Source organism: Haliaeetus albicilla, chromosome 1, assembly GCF_947461875.1.
Source record: "Haliaeetus albicilla chromosome 1, bHalAlb1.1, whole genome shotgun sequence".
In the NCBI taxonomy this organism is placed as follows: domain Eukaryota; kingdom Metazoa; phylum Chordata; class Aves; order Accipitriformes; family Accipitridae; genus Haliaeetus; species Haliaeetus albicilla.
This window is the reverse complement of record NC_091483.1, coordinates 48,040,344-48,053,686: the sequence shown is the minus strand read 5'-3', so window position 1 is coordinate 48,053,686 and position 13,343 is coordinate 48,040,344. Positions and strand designations below refer to the sequence as shown.

General features: G+C 40.3%; 1 protein-coding gene across 23 annotated transcripts in view; it reads right to left on the bottom strand.

Moving 5' to 3' along the window:
* The window catches only part of TENM3 (teneurin transmembrane protein 3), a 485,679-nt gene that overhangs the window by 83,253 nt on the left and 389,083 nt on the right, over positions 1-13,343 (bottom strand). For 22 of the 23 annotated variants that reach the window (XM_069787531.1, XM_069787526.1, XM_069787558.1 and 19 more), the window contains 5 exons: positions 11,611-11,825; positions 3,181-3,391; positions 2,575-2,676; positions 2,209-2,403; positions 675-875 (listed from right to left, as the gene is read on the bottom strand). In XM_069787531.1, coding sequence (XP_069643632.1) covers positions 675-875; positions 2,209-2,403; positions 2,575-2,676; positions 3,181-3,391; positions 11,611-11,825 — 924 coding nt within the window. The remainder of the gene's footprint in view (positions 1-674; positions 876-2,208; positions 2,404-2,574; positions 2,677-3,180; positions 3,392-11,610; positions 11,826-13,343) is intronic. The other variant, XM_069787540.1, reaches the window with a different exon arrangement.

Genomic DNA, 13,343 nt, shown 5'->3' with positions numbered 1-13,343 from the left:
TACCAAACAATATTCTAAAAACTCGTATTTGTCAAAAGGCTTCTGTCATACTTTATAAATATTTAGATTCTGCTCTCTGTGATAGCACCTCCAGTCATTTTCTCCTTTTGTGTCTAAGCTCAGACTATGGTTTTAATAAGCTCAGTTTCAGACTTCAAGAAATCCCTCTGCTTCTTCACTCCTACGAACTCCTTCCACCCTGGCAGCCTGCAACCTTTCTCAAAAGCTGTTTAGGATTAATTCTTGCATATCCTTTGCCTTCGAACTTGAGTGCTGTCTGTTTTTCAAGAAAAATACCTCCAATTAGCTGGAGAGATTTTAAAAATGTGACTGTGTCTGGTTTTGCTAGTGTAGTTTTAAGTTTCTAAATAGATGTATTAGGTAAGATGATACTTAGATCCATATATAGTACAAAGAACATTCTGTACTTTCATGTGAAGTACCTGAAGTTACCAGGTGAAGGCAGCTAAAAGATACCAACAAATACATTGATTTTCAAATACTTCAAATTCATCAATTATTTTGAACTTTTGAATCAATTCACAGTTCATGTTGAAGTCAACTCAAAGATTTCCATCAGCTCAGCAGGTTAGGTCCTAACAAAATAATGTCATTAAAATGCTGCTATTCAAGATGTCACCATTTTACAAAATGCAAGTGCTTTTAACCCTTACCATTGGAACAATCTGGACCTGTCCAGTTGGGGTCGCAGGTGCAGGTACCACTCTCCTGAAGGTAGGTGCCATGGCCAGAGCACTGGTCAGAGCACATTGTCTTCAGGATTTCACAGTTGTTGCCACCCCAGCCTGGATTGCAGTGGCACTCGCCATGGATGCACACGCCGTGGCTGGAGCAGGCTGGGTCCAAGCAATCCGCTGTGGGGAGATGAAAAAGGTCAGCTTAAGCTTGTCATTCCTAACAACAGTCATCAACCCCTAGATGCTCACGGCACTTCTGGGCTTAATCCACATTTTAAGACCTTGTGAAACAGGCAGCATTGCACTCATCTTGAAAGTAAACATTAGTAGATTGAAGCTGAGAAGTTCACCTTTGGTTCACTGCAATGAGTGAGGAAAAGGCAGAGTGGACCAAGGTATCTTCGTGCCAGCCTCCCTTCTTTGGCTACAAGGTAGATCACTCTTTATCATCACTAATTGCATAGCAGCAATTTTCTTTGTAAAAACACCTCACTTCCACATCACTTTCTAGTATTGTGAAATTTGTGTATGCGCATAACTGACATCAAGACATTTACAGGTTACCACTGAGTTAATGGAGAACCTTTCAAGGTTTGCTGATTTTTCTGAATTACGAGATTGGCTTTGGGTCTTGGACAACTGATCTCTGTTCTGCCTAATCACAGCATCACAAATGTTGGATTCCCTGTAGCACTTGGTATCAACTGACCTGATCCACCGCCACAAAGATTTGACAGCTGTATAGGACCCTCAACTTGTTTCAGAAATAAATGAGTTGCATACTGTCTATCTGTCTTAATTCACTTTCATGTGCTTTAGATGACGAGATTTAATTTAGCAATTTGACTCAATAAAATGTTACACTTGTAGGGTCAACGGTCTGAAAATTTAATTCCAGAGACTTAATTGCATTACTTTGTACGTGGAGATCAATAAAATCAATTTGATTGAGGAAGAAAATGGTGCTTTTTACTCCCTAAAAAAATAGAATGGAAAATGAACTGCATTTTGCAGTACACCAGAATTGAATATTATTATGCACATCTCTGGAATACAAAAATGACGCATCATTTTTCACTCTGATGCATTTGAATCAGCACTTTGCACAATGTGGTTGGTGAAAAAGATCACTAACAAATGCAATACATTAATGATTTATTCTATACTGTGAAAATTCAGTAAGTCTTCCTGTATTCCAACATCTATTTTTTGTGTACTTTCTTCTTAGCTGACCTTAGCCAGAAAAAATAAAATATACTGGCAAGCGAAAAGATATCACACATTAAAAATTTTCTCACTGATAACTTCAGAATAAATGAAGTATAATAATTCTGTAGAATTCAGTGATACTACTGATCCCCAAACTTGTTTTTCAGTATTCTAAAATGATTTTTAAAGAGACACCATTAGTGCCTATGATCTAGATCTAGCAAAATCAATAGAGTTGGATGCGCCATCTGGAAACTTGACCAACAACAGCAGGTGATGGGGTGAATATTTACTCATTTACCTTCTTCGCAGTTTTCTCCTTTGTATCCGGAGTTGCAGGCACAAGAGCCCATGATGCAAATGCCCCGGCCCCCACACTGGGGATCGATGCACTGAGTTGTAGGCACATCACACTCAGTGCCCTTCCAGCCACTGTAACACAGGCAGCGTCCTTTGGAGTACTGCCCGTTGCCACTACACAGCACTGGGCAGGCTGCTGTGAAATAAAACACAGCAGAAAAATTAAAACCAAGTTTTTCACCAAAAAAACCTCAGGGCTTTAGAAAGAAGAACATCTAAGAAGCAAGTCACATGCCAGTTGCTTTCCTGATGTATTTGTCTTCATGCTCGCTTAAATTGACTTGAGAAAAGCATTGGGTTGATTTACCTCTTGAACAGTCGGGGCCCAGAAACCCAGGAAAACAATGGCAGGATCCAGAAACACATTCGCCGTTACCATGACAATTTCGGGGGCATTCCACCACAGACTCTAAAGGAAAAAAAAGGAGGATAATTCACAGACGCCCACCACATGAAGTACCTATCATTTGAACTACTACTAACTGACAGTGTGCTCTCGCTCCGAGAGGAGTGTTTACATTTGGTTTGTTTGAAGAGCAGGAATAGCTGTGATTTTCTATTGCCAATGCTTCTAGTATCTTAGGACACTACATTCCAACAAAAAGGCTCAAATTATGATGGTAAAACCATATGAGCTCCATACTTAAAATCCAGCCCTGTGCCATTTAACAAATACTTCAAAACAGTGTCCTCCTTTCAAGCACTGTTTTACAAGAAGGTACACTCCTTATGCCTTAGACCAAGTAATTAAAATAGATATTCTGCATTTTGTTCTGTACAGCAGAAGAAACACTATGAATGGAAAACCTGTGAAAAAAAGTCAGATCATTTAACTATGAAAACTCATCTCTGTATTCCTAAAAAACCTGACTGGAGCCTAGCATTTGGTAACAGCTTTGAAGATTATGCTTACCTATAATTATGGTATTAAAAGACACCTGCTCTGCATTTTTCCCATCGTTATAAAAGGCCAGGTGCCAGATGCCAGAATCCAAATACTGGATAAAACCTGCCTCATGGAGACTGACAGACCTTGCCTGCCGCCCCACTCGCTCTGATTCCAGCAGGTTGCGTTGCTCCCTTGCAATCAGCCGGCTGCCATCCAGGAGCTCCACAAAGTCGTACTGTGGGGAGGAAAAGACAGGAGCTTAACAAGTCATGGAATGACCATGGCACTGCCACCTTCCCCACAACATCCTGATAATATGCTTGTATTTTGACCAAGAGTTTCCTTTTGGAGCAGGGAAGCAGGAGCTGAAACCAACCCTTGATTATTTCTTTCCCCTTGCTAAGGCTTGAAACAAAAAGGCCAACTAGTCCTCATGCATATTAGAGTAGCTTTTCCGGTGACAAGTGGCCAATGAACCTATTACATACATTGGGGGAAGAAAACATTGGTTGAAATGAATCTGCGGTCATGACTGCCACCTGAATTACAGGTGAGAGCTAACTTTCAAAGTGTGTTAAATGCATATAGGTTAATAGTAATATCCAAGACCAATAACCTACCTTGCTTTTCATTTAGTTTCAGATGAAGGATTAAATTGTTTAATCCCCCTTTCAGACATTCTGGAGTTCTGGAGGAAGGAGAGCAAGAGCCTGACTTCCTATCACAGAAGCCCAAAAAAGGAGATGGAAAGCATAAAACATTGCAACTGTTGAAAATGACAAACTGACAAAAAATATGGTACCTCAGGTCAATGGACAGTACATATTATTTTGTTAACAACCATGAGACTGTTGACACTCATCACCCAACCTAAATGATTCTACAATCAGCAGGGCTTGGAAAAATGTAGCAGCCTCTCAGCTGATACAACAAGCAAACTCAAAACACAAGGTTTTTATGCGTGTTGATCTTAACTAGCACTAATAACACCTGGAGAGCTAAATCTGCTCTGGGCCCTGCACCGATTTACGCTATCTGGGAGATGGCTCTCATGGCTTGAAAGATGTCTTCTGCATGTTTATCGTGTAAAGATCAACATGCATATTGCAAAATTAAACACGTAGGAAAACTAAAGAGCACTCTGGCTTGTGGTAGAGACTCTCCACCTTCCCTGCCACGTCTGTTCAGAGTTTCACTTTTACTCTTGTGTCCTGGTTTCAGCTGGGATATAGTTAACTGTCTTCCTAGTAGCTGGTACAGTGCTATGTTTTGAGTTCAGTATGTGAAGAATGTTGATAACACTGATGTTTTCAGTTGTTGCTCAGTAGTGTTTAGACTAGAGTCAAGGATTTTTCAGCTTCTCATGCCCAGCCAGGGCACCTGACCCAAACTGGCCAACAGTGTATTCCATACCATGGGACATCCCATCTAGTTTAGGAACTGGGAAGTGGGGGGGCAGGGAATCGCCGCTCGGGGACTGGCTGGGTGTCGGTCGGCGGGTGGTGAGCAATTGCCCTGCGCATCATTTGTACATTTCAATCCTTTTATTACTACTGTTGTCATTTTATTAGTGTTATCATTATCATTATTAGTTTCTTCTTTTCTGTTCTATTAAATTGTTCTTATCTCAACCCAGGAGTTTTACTTCTTTTCCTGATTTTCTCCCCCATCCCACTGGATGGGGGGGGAGTGAGTGAGCGGCTGCGTGGTGCTTAGTTGCTGGCTGGGGTTAAACCACGACACTCTGACACATGTTGATTGTATGAAGTGAACTGTAACACGTAAACCTTCACTCTTCCCACATGTTTGAGATCTCTCTCAAATGGAATTACATCCAGGGCCTAGAAAAGTAAAGGCCAGTATCTGTGTGGTGGGTTGATCCTGGCTGGATGCCAGGTGCCCCCCTCAGCTAGACAAGGGAGAGAAAATACAATGAAAGGCTCATGGGTCGAGATAAGGACAGGGAGAGATCACTCACCAATTACCATCACGGGCAAAACACACTCAATTTGGGGAAAATTAACTCAATTTATTACCAATCAAATCAGAGTAGAATAATGAGTAGTAAAACCAAATCTTAAAACACCTTCCCCCCACACCTCCCTTCTTCCTGGGCACACCTTCACTCCTGGATTCTCTACCTCTCCCCACCTGACGCAGCACAGGGGCACAGGGAATGGGGGTTGCAGTCAGTTCATCACATGTCTCTGCTGCTCCTTCCTCCTCAGGGGCGATCACTCCTCACACCCCTGATTGAGCATGGGGTCCCTCCCATGGGAGACAGTCCTACACGAACTTCTCCGATGTGGGTCCTTCCCACGGTCTGCAGTTCTTCATGAACTTCTCCAGCGTGAGTCCCTTCCACAGGCTGCAGTCCTTCAGGCACAGACTGCTCCAGCGTGGGTTCTCCACGGGGTCACAAGTCCTGCCAGAAAACCTGCTCCAGTGTGGGCTTCCCATGGGGTCACAGCCTCCTTCGGGCACCCACCTGCTCTGGCATGGGGTCCTCCACAGGCTGCAGGCGGATATCTGCTCCACCGCAGACCTTCATGGGCTGCAGGGGAATCTCTGCTCTGGCACTTGGAGCATCTCCTCCCCCTCCTTCTTCACCGACCTTGGTGTCTGCAGGGCTGTTTCTCTCACATATTCTAGCTCCTCTCTCCGGCTGCAGTTGCTGTTGAGGTTTATTTTTTCCCCTTCTTAAATACGTTATGCCGGAGGTGCTATCACTGTCACTGATGGACTCGGCCTTGGCCAGCAGTGGGTCTGTCTTGGAGCTGCCTGGCATTGGCTTTATCAGACATGGGGGAAAGTTCTAGCAGCTTCTCACAGAAGCCACCCCTGTATCCCCACCGCTACCAAAACCTTGCCACACAAACCCAATACAATGTGAAACCACTGATGCACCTGAGCTAGGATAACATTGGTTACCAAGACCAGAGAATCAGTGGTTTTACACCCTGACCTGTGACCTTCAGAAAGTGCTCCCAGGACAAAAGAAAACATGACAGCCTTTGTCCCAGAACAAGGGTTTAAGTACTTATATTCTCTTCTTGAAATTCCAGGCCAAAATTCATTGCTATTGTAAGAATGTTCCTCCCCAGTAATTAAAATTATCTTCTTACCAGTCAGGATGTGAAGGCAATGTATAGTTAATATGCCTCTATCAACACCTGAGACACTTTTCCAGCTACATCTGAACCCACAGAATAGAACATAACGTGATTAGGATGTGAAGAAGCTAGTACCTCTGTACACTGACACTCTGAATGTACGTGCTGCACCACATGAAAACGAATGCAACCGTTTTGGGAGAGAACCAATGATTCAAAACCATTCAACATTCTCATTTGTCAGAGAATTAAATATTTATCTTATTTTGTGAGAGAGAGAAAAACAGTTTTAGGTTGGTTTTTTTTTTTCCTCCTGCCTGACTCAAGAACACTTCTTTCCGGTCCTATTTTTCACTAATATTTTAAAAAAGAGAAAGCTTAGGGAGTTCTGAGTTTTAACAAGTAATTTATGGCCATTAGGAGTGACCTTGTGATTTGCATACTGCAGAGAACAGTTTTTTGTAGGAGGACAATTTCAGGCGAAAACCATATTTTTGATATAGGAACAAGTGATTACACTATTTGATTGACCACAAAGAGTATACTAATGGCAGACAAGCATGGTACAACTAACAATTTTGTATTTGTAATGTAATAAGGACATATGCTGTTATCAGAACACCATTTTAGACTACATTTTAGAAGCCATACAGAAGGCAATTCACTGTTCAGTCTGTCCCCCAGCAAAAAATAATAATTGATCTTAACCCATTTAAAGGTTGGGGTTTTTTTTATATTTAGGACACAATAACAGAAACAGACTGGAAAAACAATTTTCTTCATAAGCAAAAAACATACCAATTTTATTTTCCTCCTATGAGGATAAATTAATTACCTTTATATTGAGTCTAAATGTGTGGATTTGCCCTACCTCTCCATTCAGTTTTGCTTTAAACCAAAGTCCTTTTTTTATTCTTAAAGTCTCTTTAAATAAACATATTGATTCTCTGGCTGCAATGGAAGTGACATTTTTAGAAAGTGTCACAAAGACTTTCAGGCTCGCATTGATTGGGTTTTGAATGGACAGCCACCGTCAATTATTTCTGGTTGATTTATTTATGATTCCCTAGAAAGAGAGAACTATGCATCTCAGATTGGTCTGTGACACACATATAGTGGCTGTGCTTGAGACTGATTTCAGTACCTAAAGAGAATACAGAAACACAACTAAAAATTCTATCCCAATTACAATATATCAAACCATTTTCTACATGCTGTATCCCTATTATTTTGGATTACGGGACAGGAGGAGAGTTAAATTCGCTGAATTCTGTTATTATTTTATGATGAAATGCTAAGCAACTGATAGAAATGGTTTAGATACAGTCCATCTTGTTCCAAGATGAGGGTGTAAACTAAGACTTCTTGAGATCTTTTCCAAGCTCATTTCTATTACACTTTCATTACATCCATCGCAGTGGCACGATAACTAGCACCAGAGGTTGTACAGCTATGGAAAGACAGGCTCCAGGTTCCTCTTACTTACTGTCTGGTTTTAACCAGATACAAAAAAAAGAAGTAGATAAACAGGCAAAGGGTCTGGGAGAGAAGTGGAGAACAAGGTGGCAAATGTAATATGCAGGTTTTGCATTACCGCCAGAGGTGACATGGAGAGAAGGCAGACATTCATAGAAACACCAAAGCTGTAAGGAGGGAGCTAAAGAAGATGGTGGTGTGTAGTTATGCATGTACAATATCAAAGGCATATGAGCAAAGATATTGGAGGGGGACAGCTGGTAAGAAAACTTTACAAATGCTGGCAGAGGTCAGGTAGTAATCAGTTCTCTATTATTTAACATAAGATCTGAAAATTCAAATACTGACGTTTGAGAAACAGGCAGCAGTTGCTCATTTGCATAAATTTTGTTATTAGCACTTGTCACTCTATGACTAGGAGATAAGGGCAGATAGCATTCAAGAGATGCAGACATGAAGTGATATATATGGGTGAGATCCTACTTTTCAAAGTCCTCATGAAACAATCCTAGCTTTACACATCCAGAGATGGGCTCTGAGCCAACTTTTGTCATTCTGGGATGAGATCTTGGAGCTATGTTAGACAGATCTACAGAAATATCAGTTCTCCAATTAAAAAAAAGAGCAGACATCATTAAGGTATTGTATGAAACCATTGTAGTTAAATATCTGCTATGTTCTGTGCTGTTCTGGTCTCCCCATCTCAAAAAGGCTGCAGTAAAACTGGAGAACATTCAGAAAAGGACAAGCATGGTCAAAGGATTGAAGCAGCCTTCTTACAAAGAATGATGAAGCAGACAGGAAAAAATACAGCTCATTGAGGACACTAGAGATCTATAAATCAAGGGTGGCATGGAGAAGAAATTGGTGAGGAATTCTTCACTGCCTCTTCCAGAACAATACCAACAGGGTGTCATACTAAAACTACCAGGCTGCCTCAAAGCACACTGAGGAGTATAGTGTGAGATGTGTAGTTAAGCCCTGAAACTCCTTGCTGTAAATGTCACGGATGCTAAAAGCTTCCATAGGTTCAAAGGCAACTATGCAAATTCACAGGAAAAAAGAATCTATCAAAGGTTCTCAGACTAAGCACCTTTGACTTAGGAAGTCCTTCAGCCTTAAAATGCTGGAGGCCAGGAACGTACTGCAGGAAGAATAACTACACATCTGTCATGCGGCTATGTTAATCTCTACTTATCTGCTAATGGCCACATTGTCACAGACAGAATGCTGGGCTAGATGGGCCTTTGATCAGACACAGCGTGGACATTCATGTATTTTTCTAATATGCTCCTATGGCACTTGGAGCTATACGAGTAAGCTGCCTTGTCCGATGGAAGGATGCAGCGAAGCCCAGAAATAGCTGTTAGTCTGACCCTGCTAGCTATGCCTGGCTTGCAGTTAAGAACTTTTGTCAGTGCAAGCCATAAGGGTTAGGGGAAATAAGAAAAGAATAAACAGAATTATGCTTGCAAACGTCTCAATGTTGTATTTCATTAGATGTCCTTTTGCCTAAATACCTTACTTTGTTTATATTAGCTACTTTGGTAAAACACATATTTTACCAGTACAAGTTGTGTCTTCATCAAAGTCCTGTGATTAGGACTTTGTTGCAGAAAAGCCTAAACAGTTGAGAAATACTTTACTCCATTTTTCCCCCGCCACGTGAAGGAGCACCGTCACAAAGAAAACCCCAACTACTCACTGGAACTGCATTTTTAGATTACATACATGCTTTATCTCGGGCACCTAAACCAGACATCATCGGGTTCAAGGCCATATAAACGTTCTGATAACCCCACACCCTTGGGAATCTTCAGCAGCCCCAGAAGTTCACTAGGGCACTGGTAAGTAAGCATGCCTAATTTTTCAAGGTATCAAGTGTCAGTCAAATGGTTTGTGAAAAATACTCTAATTATATAGCAGGCAAAAACAGGACAAGAGAGCTTGACCTATATCCTGGGAACAATATATCCAACATGTCACAGAAACTACAGAAGATATAGTAGCAGGATTTGCATATAATTCTTTCTGTTGTATCATACTTAAACCTGAATAAGCACTTGGGCAGTAGGAATCCAAAGGGAAAGGAGTCTGTGTAACACAGATGATGGGAAACAGATTTAGTTAACTCCTTTTCCCGAGTTTTTGGATAAAGGGCACCCCTATTTCAATCTTTTGCCAGCATAAGGAATCAAGTAAGGATCTTTTTTCATAGAGGTATCTATTTGCATAACTTCTCATACAAATGCACAGTCCAAATCAGCTTCTTCAGTTTTATTCGTTCTTGCCACACATGTATTCCCCTAGCTCCTGTTATTATTATTATCATTGAGATGTGTTTGTATTCCAAACCCCTCTTTCCAATGGCTGATAACTTTCTGAACCAATTTTCTTTCAGCTAGAATTTCTTGTGCTTGTTGTCAGCCTGAGGGTGGGTGTTCATATGTGATGGTCTGAAGAAAAGCCATTTAATTTTTATGAGGATCAAATTTTTAAATAAGTGCATTTTCTGCATTCAGTAAATTGTTTGTGTTTTAATGGAACCTAAACTAAAAAATAAAGCTAATGTAACATTCTGTGATTTTAGCTGCATGAAACTGCTTTGCTGACTCTAATTCTTCCTCTATGGTTTGTGACTGCTAAACATGTGATATAATTAGCAATATTTCTCTGTTCTAGATCTTTTAAAACTTATGCCTGAAGAAAAAACAAAATAAATTTAAATAGTGCAGAAGCATGCAAATAAAAAAAAAAAAAGTGGGAGCAAAATAAAGTATTTTAATTTTGCAGTTATGGATTTCCTGTTGCAACTGCTTATCAGGCATAATCAGTCAAGCTTCTTTCCAATTATACCATTAGGTTGCTATACTTAAGAGTTGTGTCCTGGGCAAATCCATACACTTAAAAAAAAAAAAAAAATCAGTAAGACGTTGCATAATTCCCTAAATGGGGTAGAAGAGCATGAGCTCAACTCCCTTTTCAGGTGGAAAACTGGTTCAGAGCGAGCATTTGGACAAATATTGAGCTGAAAGAAATCTAAACTTGGAGAGTCTTAAATCTTAAAAGTAAAATCTGAACACAATTGATTCTAAAATGCCATCTCAGACAATGATTCTCCCTTTCTCCTGCCAATCAGAAGACTATTCATTCTTTTATACTTTATTTTTTCTAGAACAATGCAAAAAAGTGTTTCTTTGTTACTATGCAAAGGCATGACCATATGCAACGAAAAGTGTCATTAGAAACCTTCTGAGGGTGGAGCAGAATAAATCCTCTGAGACACTTAAGAACAAATTTTCAAGACACTAGATGTCTAGTGAAAACTGATGCTTTTACAACCCCAGTTCACTTTATCTTTGTAGACACATATTACTTATTTTTTATTTTATGTGCTTATTTAATGAGACACCAAGCTGTAAATACTGTAGCATGTGCTTGTAGAACAAACTGAAACTTCCTTAAAAAACCGTTGTCTTCTTGCTTGGAAATTTGGCTAACGTGGCCTTTGCCAGGCACTCTTGACCATAAGATGCTGTAATAGTTTGCTTAGGTTTTTAAAGATATGTCTATATACCACAGAAGATAAAAGTACCTGTAAATTCTGCATGAAACAACTCCATACCTAAAGCATCATCATTGCTCACAGCATTCAGAACAGATTCTGGCCCCCCTACTTTAGATCCCAGTACTTACAGTATTACAAATGTTTTGAACATCACATGAGATCAATAAAGTATAAAAAGTAAAAATAAAAATCAGCAAAATGGAAAGGGATGTAATCCCGAGAAAGAAAAAACATACAAAAGATACAAGCTCACAGTTTTCAATAATGTGTCCTACTTTTAATGCAAGCAGTTCTCACCTGAGTGTGTGAAGGTGGTAAGCCTTTTCGGCCATATACTCCAATCAATGCATCTTTCTGAAGGGATATATTGAATTTTAGAAATTGTGGCTGATCAATGAAGAGTTGTGATCTCCAAAAAATCCCAGGGGGAACTTCTTGTATCGCTCTTCGGCCTATATCAAGTTCTCCAGAATCTATAGTGTTGTTTTCTTGTGCAAATCCCCCTAATTTTCCTGACAGGTTAGAATAATAAGAGATCAAAAATTAGTATTCCTTTCTTGCTTTCAGTCATCCTTCATATAAACCATCAAATATTTAGAATCACCTCAGATAAAATGTTACCTGACAATCTTTCTGAATATAAGATCCCAGAGAATTCGATGATTTGGAAATAAAAAGGCAAAGATACCACAAATACCTACCAAGTAAAAATACTGTAACTTCTCTAAGCACTAGCATTATGGAAACTGTTTTAGGATCTACATTAAACTATTCATTTTTTCCCGCAAGTATTTTAACAGGGATTTTCCAGCACAAAGTCTCACACTAAAAATGTTTAAGGTAAAGGGAAATGCAGCATACAGATTTTAAGAATAATAGATACATAAACATAAGCAGTCAAGAGAACTAATACACAGTCTTTTCTACATTAAGTATCAGAGCATTTACACAATACTAACAATGTCTACAGCTCTGGTTTCCTAATTTTTGTTTTTGTGTTCCCCCCCAAAAAGGCAATGTTTCTTGCCTCATTGTGCCTATGTCCTTATGCCTTCGCTCTCCATAGCGCCTGCATCCTCTGCACTTCCTAGCCTCAGCCCCAAGCTTGTTATCACCTCCTTGTCCACACTGTCTCCTGAATAAAACGTATAATAGCATGTCAAAGTCTGGTACTTTCACTGTTTTCTATACCATGATGAATATGCATTTATCCCGCAGGCCAATTACTAGGAATAAACACCTAGCACTGAAGGGCATTAAAAATTTGTGCCACTATCAGTTAGCCTTAGGAGGCCAGTGATGATGGCTTGGAAATGCCCAGAAGCAGCAAAGAATATGCTAACATGCAAAAGACACATGATGTCAAACGCTAACACTGAAAAACTGGACTACTGGTTGTGGCACTAAAAAAGAAGAAAATAAAGTCATAAACTTTAGATACCCCCAACAAACTTTTTGTTCAAGTGGGTAAGTCCAGGCAACAGAGACTGAATCTACACCCCAGCTCAAGTACAGAACAGTGTCATCCAATCTGCAAGGCGCCGTGCCATACTGGTGAAGCACTGTCAAACAAACGAAAGGGGTAAAAGTGTTCCAGCCCAAGCTGATGACCCTGCAAAGCACTAGGCTGGATGCTACGGACAGCACAGGTCTGTGATAGCTCTGAGATCTCCACATTGCCCCTGCTCGTACCACACAGGCACATGCTAAATCTCGTGAAGATTACAAACCTTTCTCAAAGCTCATCAGCAAATGAATTGTGGTTTAGTTGTGGTAGTGTCTTCTACCTGCCAGATTCATAGGAAACAGAACTACTAAGACTGATGCACTAAAGAAGTGGTTTGCACAAGCCGTCACCACCCAGCTTTAAAATCTGAGATGGTTTAGATGAGTTTACATCAAGTCTGTTTGAGGCCAAAGACTCAGATCTGATGTTCAGGCACTAACTCCGTGCCGTGCCACTGTTCATAGGCAGTCTTGGAAGCTGGTGCCAGGGTCAAAGCCTACTTCAATCTGATGGAATCAGCAGT